The sequence below is a fragment of the Megalobrama amblycephala genome, linkage group LG2 (genome assembly GCF_018812025.1).
Source record: "Megalobrama amblycephala isolate DHTTF-2021 linkage group LG2, ASM1881202v1, whole genome shotgun sequence".
Lineage (NCBI taxonomy): Eukaryota > Metazoa > Chordata > Actinopteri > Cypriniformes > Xenocyprididae > Megalobrama > Megalobrama amblycephala.
Genome location: NC_063045.1, coordinates 6,450,174 through 6,465,936, shown reverse-complemented (window position 1 = coordinate 6,465,936; position 15,763 = coordinate 6,450,174). Strand labels below are relative to the sequence as shown.

Here is a 15,763-nt window from a genome sequence, read left to right as displayed (position 1 = left end):
AACTACGACGTCGCATGCCAGTAATTTCATTACCTTCAGATTACCATCTCAGAACGTCGTCAGTACGTTCTCCTAACGTTATAAGATTACCAAGGACGTTCCAGATACGTCCTCTATTCGTAATATATTGGTAATTCCATGACTTACTAGTAACGTAACTACAACGTTGTATGCCCGTAATAATATTACCATCAAATTACCATATCACAACGTCGTCAGTACGTTCTCCTAACGTTACAAGATTACCAAGGACGTTCCAGATACGTCCTCTATTCGTAATATAATGGTCATTCCATGACTTACTGGCAACGTAACAGCAACGTCATGTGCTCGTAATTTCATTACCATCATTTACACATTCTTTATATGTTATTATTACCAGAATTTACAATATAAAACGTGTAATTAAATGTCAGACACAAGACTGAAATGTCCCTTAAGAAAAAAAAAATGTTTCTTTTCACCAAATCAGAGTATGGATGACTGCTTTTTATAGTGACGTGACATACAGCGCGCGCCTCCACAAATGGAGTGCGCGCGTGCCCACAGTATGTTGATATGAGTGTAAAGTTAATTTTTCTGAGAGAAGAGTTTATTTTTCCGAGGTGACAACGAATAAATGGCTTTTATAAAAATGTATAAAGTTAACTTTGGAAAGACGCAAAACCTTTTTTTATTGTTATGTTTACGTTAGTGCAGGTGGCCGTTAGAGTTGCCATGGCAACCGAGAAAACATTCAAGCTGCTGGAGAGGACAGCGTTGACGTTTCTCTGTGTTTCTCGTCAGTTTTATAGCAATAAAGTTCAACAACTGCGTCAGATTGGTTAAGTAACATTACCCACAGTCTACTTTAAGTACTTTTGTTAATATTTTTACCTCTGTGATTTCCTTGATCGTCTGAAATATATGTTAGCAAAATGTTACGTTAGCATAGCATATTTTTTTAATGATACTGAGAGCAAAACGTCTTGAATGCTTTTATTTTATGTTTCACTGTAGGCTATATGTTATTATTTATAGTTTGAGTGTATTTTATTATTTTTATTTGGAGTTTTGTTCATGTTCTGTGTGTTTTTCAAAATAAATGAATTGAATTCATTTCGAGTCTGCATTCATCGTTCACAGCTGTTGGAATAGCCTTTACATTAGTTTGGGCAAATGAGGACATAAATTAGGTTAAACTACTGCATGTCCGCCCATAGAAAAATAAATAAATATAAGAATTACCAACTGATGACCAACACACAACTATTGATACACAACGTTGCCACGACGTCGCAGTTACTAACTGGCAACGTCACAAAGTTACGTTGTGGCGACGTATAGGCACCTTTCACTTTTCCGGTTGCCACGACGTAACTAGTTACGTCGCCACGACGAAAGTTTGGTCACCAAATTACGTTGCAGTTACGTAACAGTCACGTATTTTGGTTAGCTGGGATGCGATATGAAACCGAAATCGCGATACGCAGGTCCACGAACCTGTATCGCGATGTGAGAAGGCAGAATCGCGACACACCCCTTCCAACTCCCAGAGTTATCCTTCCTGTCCAGATCCAATGCTACCACATTTTTAAATTACTATAAGTATTAGGGGTGTAACGATTTATCGTAGATGGTGTGTCTCAATCAGCTCTCTAGTTCAGTAAGTGTTTCGGGCACACATTGAATCTTGCAAGCAGGTTTAAACGTTTCTCATGTCAGTCTCTTGCATGGTCGCGTGAGAAAAGTCGTGGCTTTCTTTCACCGCAGTGCACAGCAACAGCTGTGCTCACAGAAAAGCAAAAGACGCTTGCGATGCTTTGCTTTAAGAAGTTCTGTGGGGCCGTTCACATATTGCATCTTTTCCGCGTGCAAGTCAGTTATTATTTTCAAATGTAGCCGCGCGGCAGGCGCGCTCATAATGGGATCAACGCGGTCGCGACGCGCATGCAATTCTCAACTTCTCAGAATGCCGCAAGCGCACCGCAGGTCGTGTGACAAGAATCAACCGATCAGCTATGGCCTTTCCGTAACAAAACATCAAAAGCTCAGCCGAACAGCTGATCATAGCTGTACATGGTGGTTTTTATATCTTATCTCCATCAATATATCTCGTAGTAAAACTAATGCAAGGGCTAGAAATCATTTATCCTTTGCAGAAACATCCTGATCCTCTTGGAGAGCTCAGTTCATGGTTGCATAGCAACGACCGACGCCACGGGAGCGCAAGCGCTTTGGAAAGAAGGAGAAGCGGGGCGGCCGCACCTTCCACGCGTTTTTAGACGCGATATGTGAACGGTCCCTATTCATAATTCTAAGTTCATGTTAAATTTAACATTTTTTTCAGTGACAGACAGCCCTATTCAACTGTTAATTTGAATACAGAAGGTTTTTATTAAAATTTTATATTTATTTATTTTATTGAAATGTGATCTTGTATGTACAACAAGGAAAATTATTGAAATTTGTTCATGTTTTTTTAATAAATCTTGTTTGAATTTCAGTTTCATTTTGTTCAAAATATCGTGATACGTATCGTATCGTGAACTCCGTATCGAGATACGTACCGTATCGTGACCTGAGCGTATCGTTACACCCCTATCTATTATGTGTTATTCCACATTGGAAAACAAACATGGATGGGTCCGGGAACATTGGATACACACTGCATCCCGGAGAGATGAGAGACATGTTTTTAGCCAAGTATGTTAAATCATTCCGTGAGTAATATCTTGTGATCAACGCAATATATTATATTGATTTTGGATTCATTTTAATCTTGAGAATCTGCTTTAAATATTGATGTGCAATTTTTTATGATCTGTGCATTTTTCATGAAGTTATGAGCACGTGAAATATACATACTTGTATTCAATTAGCGGCTGTGCTATTTTTGTTGTAAACGCATATTACTCAGACTCATTAGAGGGTGAAAACAACGCAACAGAAGCATGGTGGAGGCTTGATATGAAAGTTTAAAGTCTCTGGTTTTGTATGCAAAAAGAATTTTTGTGCTACCTATATGGGTTCAATTTTTATTGGCTTTTAAAGAGAGACACGCAAATGGGAGCGCCGACGCTCCATCCAGTCTTAAGGGGTTAATGGATTTGAAAATATAAATTTATAATGTGTTATGTGTATGCCAGGTTAAAGAGATGCGTTTTTAGTCTAGATTTAAACTGACAGAGTGTGTCTGCATCCCAAACAATGCTAGGAAGATTGTTCTAGAGTTTAGGTGCCAAATAGGAGAAGGATCTACCACCTGCGGTTGATTTTGATATTCTAGGTATTATCAGCTGGCCTGAATTCTGAGATCGCAATAAACGTGAAGGACTATAATGCATTAAGAGCTCGCTTAGGTACTGGGGGGCTAAACCATTTAGTGCTTTGTAAGTAATTAACAAGATTTTAAAATCTATACGATGTTTAACAGGAAGCCAATGCAGTGACGACAGAACTGGGCTAATATGGTCATACTTCCTAGTTCTAGTAAGAACTCTAGCTGCTGCATTTTGTACGAGCTGTAGTTTATTTATCAAGCGAGCGGAACAACCACCCAGTAGAGCGTTACAGTAATCTAACCTCGAGGTCATGAACGCATAAACTAACTGTTCTGCATTCTTCATTGAGAGCATATGCCGTAGTTTAGATATATTTTTAAGATGGAAGAATGCGTTTTTACAGATGCTACTAACATGGCCTTTAAATGAAAGATTGGTATCAAAGAGCACACCCAGGTTCCTAGCTGACGACGAAGACTTAACAGAGCAGCCATCAAGTGTTAGACAGTATTCTAGGTTATTACGTGAAGAAGTTTTCGGTCCAAAAATTAGAATCTCTGTTTTTTCTGAATTTAGTAGTAGGAAATTACTGGTCATCCAGTTTTTTATATCAGCTATACATTCTGTTAATTTTGTGAATTGGTAAGTTTTGTCAGGGCGCGAAGAAATATAGAGCTGAGTATCATCAGTGTAACAGTGAAAACTAACGCCATGCTTCCTAATGATATCTCCCAAGGGTAGCATGTACAGAGTGAAAAGCAACGGTCCTAGTACTGAGCCTTGCGGTACTCCATATTTAACTTGTGATCGATATGACATCTCATCATTTACTACTACAAACTGATAACGGTCAGATAAGTATGATTTGAACCATGCCAATGCAATTCCACTAATGCCAACATAGTTTTCAAGTCTATTTAAGAGAATATTGTGATCAATAGTGTCAAATGCAGCACTAAGATCCAGTAACACTAATAGAGAGATACAACCATGATCTGATGATAAGAGCAAATCATTAGTAACTCTGACGAGAGCAGTCTCAGTACTATGGTACGGTCTAAATCCTGACTGGAAATCCTCACAGATATTATTTCTTTCTAAAAAGGAACATAGTTGTGATGAAACTGCCTTTTCTAGTATTTTTGACAGAAAAGTAAGATTTGAGATTGGCCTATAATTGACTAATTCTTTAGGATCTAGTTGTGGTTTTTTAATAATAGGTTTAATAATAGCCAGCTTAAAAGTTTTTGGTACGTATCCTAATGACAAAGATGAATTAACAATATTAAGAAGGGGATCTATGACTTCTGGAAGCATCTCTTTCAATAGCTTAGTTGGTATAGGGTCTAACATACATGTTGTTGATTTTGATGATTTAACAAGTTTAGACAATTCTTCCTCTCCTAAAGCAGTAAATGAAATGAATTTTTCCTCAGGGACACTACAATGCAAGGTCTGACACGATACTGTAGTAGACGGTTGCATGGTTATAATTTTCTCTCTAATATTATCAATCTTGCAATTAAAGAAGTTCATAAAGTCATTACTGCTGTGCTCTTTGGAAACATCAGAAGTTGAAGCTTTATTTCTTGTTAATTTAGCCACTGTATCAAACAAATACCTAGGGTTGTGTTTATTTTCTTCTATAGACCATAGACCAACATAGACCAAACCTCAAGCAGGCCATCCTCCAGCGCGTCGGCCGGACCCCGGAACAACACTGCCAGCGCTTCCACTCCTTGGGGCTGGGGGAGTCCGGCCGGCCATTCGTGATGGCCCAACAGCTCCGGGACTCCTACTGAAAATGGCTGCTGGCTGACGGAAGCAACGTGGAGCAAGTTATCGATCGGGTGGTAATGGAATAGTTTACCACTCGGCTCCCGAAGAAAGCTGCTGAGTGGGTCCAGTGCCACCGGCCCACGTCGCTGGATTTGGCCATCCATCTGGCGGAGGACCATATGGTGGCGTGCCCAGGGGTCGGCGAACCATTACCATCTATCTCTCTCTCTCCCTCTCTTCCCCTCTCTCTCTCTAGACCTTATAGCGAAATTAACTCAAAGGGGAAACATTAATAATTATTCATAACTCATTATGATTATTAATTATGATTAATTATGAATATGTAAATCCGTTAATCGGATTACTTGGATGTAGCTACATTAAGATTAATATTATAATCAATTAACCTGTTCGTCCAGTGAACACTCAGTGTTGATTGTTTATTAATTCTAAAACATTTTAATTTCCAGGTTATGGAAAAATAACATTCTTATTGTACCGTATCTAAATCGGGATCTAAATCACTTAAGAGGCAACTTATTACCGGACAGAGTCAGAACCAAACATGTATCGTGCACTATCATACGTGGGTTTTTATTCGTAAAGCATGAGAGGAGACCACTGTGACTCAGGGCTCTCAAGTTTTGGCAAGGCAAGCATTAATAATCACAGATGTATTTACTTAAATAGTCTATATGCACCCGCATATACTACATGCACAATCTTTATTAACTAACTCACAAACACATAACTAAACTAACAAACACATAACATAACATACACAAAGGGTCACACACATACGTAGGTCAGAATGAGTAATGATAGAGTTGAACCGGAAGAGGTACTGTTACTAGAGCTAAAGGAAAAAGTCAAAGACAATCTGGAAGAGAATCATCAGTTTCCTCAGTAATAAAACACCTTTGCTGACAAAGGTAAGTTTTACACATCGATACTAAATTGCTGTTTAGTGTTCAAATGTACGATATTTACAAGATGCCTTTAGGCTGAGGCGCATCGGCTCTGCCATCTGAGGAGAGATCTTGAGGATTCAGTCCGAAGTTGTTGCCAGTCTTTTCTATGTTGGATGATGAGCACATGGCTGGGTTGTAGGCCAAGGGCGGCAGGCCTAGGCCTACAAAGCTTAGGCCTGCGGCAAAGAGGGTTCAGTTTAGTCTTCCAAAACGCAAGGAAAAAGAGGAGGAGTGGCATTGTTCGCTGGCTTTTAACCTCTGGTCAAAGTCCAACCTCTAAGGAATGATGGGGCCAATGAAGATGTTGTATTTCCAGGTGACAACACAACTTGTCGGGGCTTTTATGACCAAGAAGATTAACTGGCTGAGTTTTGAAGAAGAACTATTAAAGATTCTTGTCATACTAATGTGTTGCACAGGTATGGACATACCGCATATATAAGCGTTTAAATCTGCTCGATACGAACCCATAGACACTAAACATGGCATAATGGAAGTTACATTAACTGTCATAAAACTTAAAAATCATAAAACATGTAAATACAATGACTGCAATACAACACAGTAATAATAGATACCATTTCCTGGGAATATGCATGTTCATTTATAGAATTAATGCAGTAACGTCTTTGTTCTGTGTGGAAAATGCAAGGAAGATGCAGTTTTCCTGTGTCTCTTCTCTGCTCTCAATGTGGCAAGCACATTCCTCGGCGCAATAAACTTGTAACTGAGAACTTCTCGGGGGATGGGGACAGACCCCAGAGTGCGCTTAAAACTATTGGTTAACTAACCAATAATTGTGTCTGATTTGTCACACAAGACTGGAAGGCTGTGATGGGCCCTGGTTGTATGTGTCTCCTGGAGTGGTGGTCGTTCCATGGCGGTTGATGCAGACAGTGGGCAAGCTAAGTTCTCTGAGCTGGTGCTGCAGGAATCGAGGCATCCAGTGCCTTGACGGTGTGACACCTGTCACCCTAAAGTCAGTTAGTGCGGGCGAGACGTTTGCTGGTGGCAAGGTTCAGGTCTTGCTCAGCAGGTGTCGAGGTATCAGGTGCCTTGACAGTGTGTCACCTGTCATTTGGACACCCGTGAAGCAGGTGGTTGCAAAAAGAGGTTATGGAAGTTGTAGTGTGAAGAGTGTTTAGGACTGATTTGGGGTTGATGACAGAAGGAGTCTGAAGTTTATTGTGTCCCGCTGCTCTTGTGGCGGCGCCAACTTGAGCAGGTCTGAGTGGTGTTGTGCGAGTGGTCAGAAGTTTGTGTTTCTGAGCACTCCTCAGGTAAGTGCTGTTCAGGGAGCTCTCTTACTAGTGTTAGAAGCTCCTACAGGTTCGATGCAGGCATTTCCAGTTGCCCTTGAGCAGCCTCTGGGTGGCTGCTGGGTAATGGACGAGGAGGTTGTTGCTGGAAGTCTCTGAGTGTCACTTCATGTGCCATTTCAGGGTTCATCTGAATTAATCCTTCTCCTCCTGCGACTGCAGAGGATTTCAGGACATGAGCAGGTAAGGTGTCCAGTAGAAGGCTTTGGCTACTGGAGGCCCTTCTGCTGATTCCATGTGGGTGAGAGCGATGTCTCTCCTGCCGTGGTTCTTTCTGCTGCGGGTAAGAGTGTCTCAGTTCTCTTTGGGTCATGTCAAGTTCATCTTTGGTGTTGTCAAGCTGCTTGGTCAGAGCTTCGGTACCAGATCTGGACACATCCAGGTGATATTTACAGGCCCTGATTCTGGCGTTCAGAATTTGCTGTTTTTAACAGCGACTCTTTGTGAAAAAGTTCCTTTTCCTTTTTTCAGGTACTCGCTGGCTGTCTTTTCAGCTGACAGAGCATTTTGAAGTCTGTGGATTTTCTCCTGCCAGGGACATTGTCTCTGTCCTGAGTCCCCCCTTTCTAGCTGGTCTGTGCGGTTTTTAGCATATGTCAGCTCCTTGTGAGATCCTGCGATCTGGAATTTGAGGTTGTTTACCTCCTGTTTCAAACATGTGAGGTCGTGGGCCAGGAAGAAGTTGGCTTCAGCCAGATCTTTGTGATCATACCTCTGGTTGGAGTAATCTGCCTTTACTTCACTCCCATCGTTGTCCAGTTGCTTTTGGCTCTGGTGCTGCAAGTGATCAGCAGCCCTGGTAAGGAGGGTGTTCCTCACGACACTTAGCCAGTCCTTTAGTCTGCCATCTGGGCAGTTAGGCTGAGCATTCTGCAACATTTTGGCACACTTGTGGTGAGAGTAAGGGCAAGGGACTAATGCAAGATCAAACAGAGTTTGGAGCTGAAGGCACAGTGTGCAGTTAGGTGTATAAAATACAGCTAGGTTAATAAATGACTTAAGATTGTTCTTAATGTCAAATTATTTATCAGAACTTACTGATGGCTCACAACAGGCTCGACCTCTGAACGAATGGAAGAGAGAAAGGGAGAGAAAGAGGAGAGCTTTCCTATTGGATTGTGTTCATTAGTGGTGCTCAAAATTATGCCATAGCAATCGTTCAGATTACTTTTGTACCTGGCTCATAAAATTGAAGCAACTGTTGTAAATTAACAAAATTTGACAAGTCGTTGTCATGGAAATCAATGTACAATGTGCTTTATGCATTATGCTAACTAGGAACCTTGTAGAAGCTATGTGGAAGGCACTGTGTTTGCAGTTCAAAGTCATTGGGGCTTGAGAACCCTTTTGAGGGGCCTTGTGTGTTACAGGCCTTCTGTGTTAGGTCACATGAATAGCATTGTGTGAGAGCAGGTTGTGCTGTCCAAAAAGGTGACTAACTGGTGTAAGAGGTAAAGGTCCTGTTGGTGTCCTCCATTCATTCCAGGTTTGTCTGAGTCTGTGGCAGTAACCTTGGGACTTTCAGATCTGCCCTGCTTGGTGTCGGGGGCAGCACTCAATCTGCATTCAGGCTTCTGGGTCTGAGAAATCCTTTATGCAGATTGGCTTCAGCTGCTGATAGTCTGATTGGAGTTTTTCTGGCTGTTAAGTCAAAAATCATAGTGAATCTGGTGGGGTGTGATCCAGAACAGAGAGCCTGTCTTGGTGGGTCACACCAGTCAGGGACTTTGGGCAAAAGGGAATGTCTCTTATGTTGGCATTGGCGCTGTGGTCTTCTAAGTTGCAGGCTCTGGCCCCTCCCCTCTTTGTGCAGGGCTGGGGGAGCTTTTGCTGCTGCTGCAGCTGCTGTGAAGTCCATCAGGTTGCAGGTTCCTTGTGTGGTCCATTTGTAGTTGTTCGGTCTGTCTCAGTTCTTTTCAGACCACAATGTGTTTGTCTCTCACGCTGCTGAATTGTGGAGTCATTGTTTGGCTTTCAATTCTGCATGCAGATGACCTTCACTCCTGAAGAGTGGTGACTTCCGTCAGTTGCTCTGCTCTGTCATGGTCCTTGCATCTGTCCTGTGCCTTCTCCTGCTGAGTGAGTTGGTTCTCTATGGAACTCGTGACTTGCAGCGTTCGTTCAATGACCTCCTGTTGGAAGCCCGTATGAGCATGGGCTAAGGAGAAAATGAAGCTCTTTGTGGCTCAGGCCAGGTGTCAAGTGTCCGCTGGTGCTGCCGATCTCGCTGTCCCTTGCTCTGCGGTTGCAGGTCATTGACTGCTTTGGCTGAAGGGCAACCATCACATTGTTCCGCTGGGTCTCCAGGGGGTCCTGGATGGCAGGGCTGGATGTCCTGGGCAGACTGACACACTTATGGGGACATGAGAGAGAGATGGCACAGGCAAATGCAAGTTCGTACAGCTATGTGGGCCATGTAAGGAGTGAATGGCTGAAGTGGGGGAAGCTGGTATGAGACTAAGGGGTTTAACTATCTTGGATGATGGCTGTAAGCTGTGTTGACTGATGACGGGGCTGGTACACGTCATTAAACTATTACTTAGAATTAGGGGTGCGCCAAAATATCGATATGGCAATATATCGCGATATTTTCTCCCGCGATCGATTCTCGATGCGCTCTTGCCAAGTATTGATCTTAAAAGCCGTTATAAAACGCTCTATTAGTATTCATTATCCCTTGACCCTTCTCCAGAAGTAGATAGGGGGCGCGCGTTGCGAGTTTGGCTGTTGTGTTGTGAGCGTAAAAGAAGACGTACACACACTTGAAATGGCGGAGTCAAGCGAGAAAAGTAGAAGTGAGAGCAAGAAGTTAAAGGACGCTCCAGCAACATTTAAATCCAAAGTGTGGACTTACTTTGGATTTTATAACAGTGCGGACGGGGCAAAGCTAGAAAAGGACTACGCAATATGCAAGAACTGCTTTGCAAAAGTCCGCTACACGGGAAACACGACCAACATGCACAGCCACCTCACGCGGCATCACCCGGAGCTCTGTGAGAAAGCCGTGGTTGGTGCTGGCTCAAAGCCGACACACCCCGGCGTAAACACCCTTTTCCAGGCAAAGCTACCACCTTGTTCTGCTAGGGCAAAGTCAATCACAAATGGGATCGCTGTTTATATGTGTAAAGGGCTCCGTCCCTACAGCGAGGTGGAGAACGAAGGGTTCTGCTTTTTAATGAATATCTTAGAGCCACGCTTTGATATTCCCTCTCGGAAATATTTTGCTGAAAAAATGATTCCTGCACTTTATGACCAGACCAGGGCTAAAGTTGAGTCGGCACTCAAGTCGGCGGAAAGAGTGGGGCTCACGTGTGACGGATGGACATCGAGAGCCACAGAGTCCTACATAACGGTCACTGTACATTTTATAAACGAAGACTGGGAAATTAAGTCATATGTCCTGCAAACCCGAGCAATGCACGAAACGCACACTGGGGCACACATTGCCGATGTACTGAAAGCCGCAGTGGGGGAGTGGAATCTTGACGCTAAGAAGCCAGTGGTTGTCACCGACAATGCATCAAACATGCGTGTAGCAATGGACTTAACAGGATACCAACATGTTAGATGTTTTGCTCATGTTTTAAATCTTGCATCCCAACGTGCGCTGAAAATAGCTGCTGTTACCAAGGTACTTGTCAAAGTTAGGAGGATCTCAACATTCTTTCATCGAAGCACAACTGGAGCAGAAGCACTGAAAAGAAACCAGGAACTCCTTGGCCTCCCCCTTCACAAGCTCATCACGGACATGCCTGTTCGTTGGAATAGTGCCTATGAGATGATCTCCAGGTTTCTTGAGCAACAGCCAGCTGTCTGTGCTGCCCTCTTATCACCAGAGGTAAGAAAAGTTTGCAATGTAGAAGTTGTAATCTATATGTGTAATAAATGTGAATAATTTATCGTATACAATTAATAAGTTTGTAAATAAATACTAATTCATATGATATAAACTTGCTTGATACAATGAATAAACAATGAATAAATACTTTATACATATTAAAAAGGTATATACTGTATATATAAACTCCAAATAAAAACATTAGATTACATCATACAGTTCATGCTTTATTTGCTTTAAAATAAAGAACAATAATTATATACATTTTATTAATAAATTGTATTTTGCCTTTTTTTTCTTTCTTTTTTTTTTCTTAAGGTGAGAAAGAATGTGACTGACTGTGCTCTGACAGAGAATGACATCTCAAGTGCTGAAGAGATGGTGGAAGCATCCAGACCAATGCTTGTGGCAACAAATATCATGTGTGAGGAAAAGAATCCCACCATTTCAGTGGTTGCTCCTCTTCATGCCCAACTGCTGCGAGACACAACCAGCACTGAAGAAGATTCCCCTCTGGTTCGAGAGATTAAGGGAGCCATCAATCAAGACCTTTCAAAGAGATATCAGTCAGAGGTGGAAAAAGATCTCCTACGCATGTCCTCAGCCCTGGACCCTAGATTTAAATCCCTTTTATTTCTGTCACCTGAAGAAGTGCAAGACACTTATGCAAAACTACAGTCAAAAGCTGCAGCTTTAAAAGAGGATGATCCAGTGCCTTGTGGTGATGTTCAGGGGGATTTAGAGGAAGAGGAGACCTGCACAGCAAAGAAAAGAAAGTCTGCACTTGTTGATCTTCTTGGTCAGACCTTCAAGAAGACCTCTTATGTCTCTACATCAGCAACCTCAATTGCAGAGAAGGAGATAAAACAATATCAAGATGCTCCTTCTCTGCCTCTCACTGAAGATCCACTGTTGTGGTGGAAATCTCAGCAACATGTGTTCCCTCTCCTTTCCAAGCTGGCCCATATGCATTTGTGTATTCCTGGGACCAGTGTAGCAGCTGAGAGGGTCTTTTCAACTGCAGGAGATATCATCAGTGCCCAAAGAAGTTCACTCACTCCTGAACATGCTGACCAACTCCTCTTTCTCAAGAAAAATATGAACATATAAAACACATCACATGAAGCTGTTTTCTATTTTGTTCTGAAAAATGTTTATTTTTGGATGCACTTTAAGTTAGGTACATTTTAGATGTACTTTATCCCTGATATATTTATTTTATTTTTTATTTGAAAGCAGTAGCCCAAAGGTTTATGTTTCTTGCACTTAATAGTGTCACTGTTCATGTTTATGAAGGACAATCATATAGTATTGTTTACACTGAATCTGTCCTCAGCCTTACAGCTATTTTGCACCCAAATGGTGTCACCGTTTGTCGAAGACATAGTATTACTACTGATTGCAGCAATGTTACACTAAAATAGTGTCTGTGACTGTTTTGTTGCAACTAAGTCACAAGTTGTTTTTGTTATTGTTTCATCCAAAAATAAATAAATGGAGACTCATTTTACTAATTAAAAAAAAAAAAAAACTTTTTATTTCTTAAAACATGATATATTGTGAGTTATTACTGATAATATATTGATTATCACCATATCGTGATATTATCGTATCGTGAGCAATGTATCGCGTATCGTATCGTATCGTGAAGTACCCAGTGATTCCCAGCCCTACTCAGAATACTGATGGTTCCTTTCCAGAAATTATCACCATAAGGTAAATGAATAGAACAAACTGGTAGAAGAAAAAAATAAATAAATAAGATGAAATAAGAAAAGGGAAAGAAAGGAAAGGAAAGAGGTTTTTACCAATTTAGTTTTGCTAGGAAATATGGTTAAGCAGGTGTCACTGGTTCAAGTAATGACCTAATCTCTAGGCTAACAGAGAAACGCCAGATGCCTTGAGGTCAGAGGAAAAGAAACACGGGAAGAGTTTCTAGTCCTTTCCGGAGCCAAAAGTGCACTGTACGGCGACTGTACTTCATGTACTCGGCACTAAGGAGTGAGGAGGGGTAGCTAAGAGATAGACATTAGGATAGTAATAACCTATAACTCATTATGCCTCATTAAGGAAACAACAGTTTCTAGAACTACTGTAATCCTATAAGAAGAGGGAAGATGGTGATGGTAAAATAACAAAAAAAAAAAAAAAAAAAATAGGGTAAAAACAGAAGATCCTTTTAGCTCTAGGGAACCTAAAGGGAAGGTGAATACCCAAGTTGATTGAATTAAATGCTACGTTTAATTAAAACCAACTTGGCCAAATAGAGATATTCAGGCTTAAGCAAAAGAATATTGAAATAAAATGACACATAGAGGAAGAATAAAGTCGAAATAAAAATGAACTTAGAATTTCCTTATAGATTTAGGAATCCAAAAGGAAAGGTAAATAGACAAAATTGATTTAATTAAATTTTAGAATTTAACTAAATTCAACCTGGCTGCATAGGGATAGTCAGGTTAACAAAGTATTTGAATGAAGTGGAAATAAAATAGAGGAATAGGGTAAAAAAATAAATAAATAAAGAGTAAACTTGTAGCTCTAGGAGATTGGAAACTGAACAAATTGATTTAAATAAATTTTAAATTTAATTTAAATTCAACTTGACGGGATAGAGATACTCAGACCTAACACAGTGAGTGACACCACACACACACACACAAATGGTTTAAACCAGAGATGGGCGCCTTTGAGGCGTGCCTTATGAAGCTTTGGATGCCTGTGAATCATTTACCTTGAACCAGTGATTCGGAGCGTGTGTCGAACTGCTAGTCATGTGATTTCAGTAAACGAGGCTTCATGATGCATCATAGCGGTTTCAAAGTGATTTGAAATGTCTATGGTTCATCTAGAAGTCCCATGAACCCATGTCTATACCTGATTTGTATATGAAATGTGTTTAACACATTTAAATGACGCATTTGACAACGAGAAGAGACGTATTGTCATGTTTATCTGGTATAGTCCAGTTTTCATTAACAAGCTCTACAGTTTACTGAAATATCATGTCTTAACAGAAACCTCATGTTTAAGGATATTAGATGATTCGTTGATCACTTTTAATTGATTACAACTTCAATAAAACATTTGTGAATGGTTTATTAAAGATGTCTCTTTAAGTCTTCGCTACGCTTACTGTTCTGACTCGCAATTGGCGGTTCAGTGAATCGTTTGTGACTCAATTGATTCATTTGCTTCCGAGCTTCACAACGCTTTGTGTTCCCATCAACAGTTCAAATCAAAATCCCTCCTAAAAGGGATCCCAAAGTCTATAAAGTCTTCGGCTTGAATGCTTCACGCTTGCACGCGTCTAGGTGCTAGCAGGGTGCTAGCAGCTTGTAGTCGAGCTAAAGGGTTTTAATTTGTAGGGTATACGTGTAGGATTTCTATAGAGCTAGATTTGGTTACACGAGGTTTGTTGTTTGCACAACAGTCTGTGATGTGGGTGCTGTTATCAGACTTTCAGAGGTATCTGCTCTCCACGCTCTGTTGTCATGCGTCGCCAGGGGACCAATGCCAGCCTGCAACACGATCAGAATAGAGCAGAATTCTAACCGTGCTGCAAGCCCGCACTGAGAACTCCAGTGTGGTCACGCATAACTCACAAATCACAACAACACATCACTTCACAGAGAGTGGCAAATTGCTAGTTAGCTAAGATAGAATTTACACCACAAATTCGTTGCATGTGTTTCATATGTGCGGTCCAGCGCATTAATATGAATACAGTGACGTAACGAATAGTAAAAAGGCCTTTAATCGGTAAATGGGGAGTCTCGCCCAGAACACCATTACTAACTCTGTAGTGAGATTTCTTCGTCACACAGGTAAATTTATGCTACTTAATCTGGAATTCCGTCATAAGAAAAAGGCTTTTCCGCTGAAAGTGGGGATTTCTTCGCCCAAGATTAGGGTAGTTTATTTATTTGTGCTGCTAATCTGAGATTCCATTGTCAGAAAGACTTATGCATTTAAAGCTGAAAGTGGGGGTTTCTTCGCCCAAGTTCAGGTAAATTTATTCTAATACCCTTTGTATGCGCTGCTAATCTGCGATTCCATCGTCAGAAAAGTCTTACACTCGTTTAGCAACTGAAATTATGATTTCTTCGATAATTTCAGGTTAGCTTCTTCGTACAATTTAAATATGCATTATAGCATCTAGGAACGTTCTGCCGTTCAAGGGAATGCGCATTCAAGCCCCAGTTTTGCTGATTTTATCAGAAATTTGTATGTGCATGTATAAGATGTCAATAAAGATTATCAAAACACATGATTGATTACTGGTCCATCTGCAAACAATTGCTTAAAATGATGCCTTTCGTTCTCCACCAAAATATGTAGCGAAATTAACTCAAAGGGGAAATATTAATAATTATTCATAACTCATTATGATTATTAATTATGATTAATTATGAATATGTAAATCCGTTAATCGGATTACTTGGATGTAGCTACATTAAGATTAATATTACAATCAATTAACCTGTTCGTCCAGTGAACACTCAATGTTGATTGTTTATTAATTCTAAGAAATGTTAATTTCCAGGTTATGGAAAAATAATATTCTTATTGTACCGTATCTAAATCGGGATC

General features: G+C 40.8%; 2 protein-coding genes across 3 annotated transcripts in view; both read left to right on the top strand.

Moving 5' to 3' along the window:
* The window catches only part of LOC125263285, a 1,003,076-nt gene that overhangs the window by 226,455 nt on the left and 760,858 nt on the right, over window positions 1–15,763 (top strand). The gene's annotated exons all lie outside the window — the stretch shown is intronic.
* Window positions 9,878–12,714, top strand: LOC125263276 (E3 SUMO-protein ligase ZBED1-like). Its single transcript, XM_048182276.1, has 2 exons — window positions 9,878–11,170; window positions 11,489–12,714. The coding sequence occupies exons 1-2, from the start codon at window positions 10,100–10,102 to the stop codon at window positions 12,278–12,280; spliced, it is 1,863 nt and encodes a 620-aa protein (XP_048038233.1). The 5' UTR covers window positions 9,878–10,099; the 3' UTR covers window positions 12,281–12,714.

Coding starts and splice junctions, on each gene's coding strand:
- LOC125263276 (XM_048182276.1), top strand. CDS start 10,100: ATGGCGGAGTCAAGCGAGAAAAGTAGAAGTGAGAGCAAGAAGTTAAAG. Junction 11,171..11,488: donor CTGCCCTCTTATCACCAGAG/GTAAGAAAAGTT, acceptor TTTTTTCTTAAG/GTGAGAAAGAATGTGACTGA.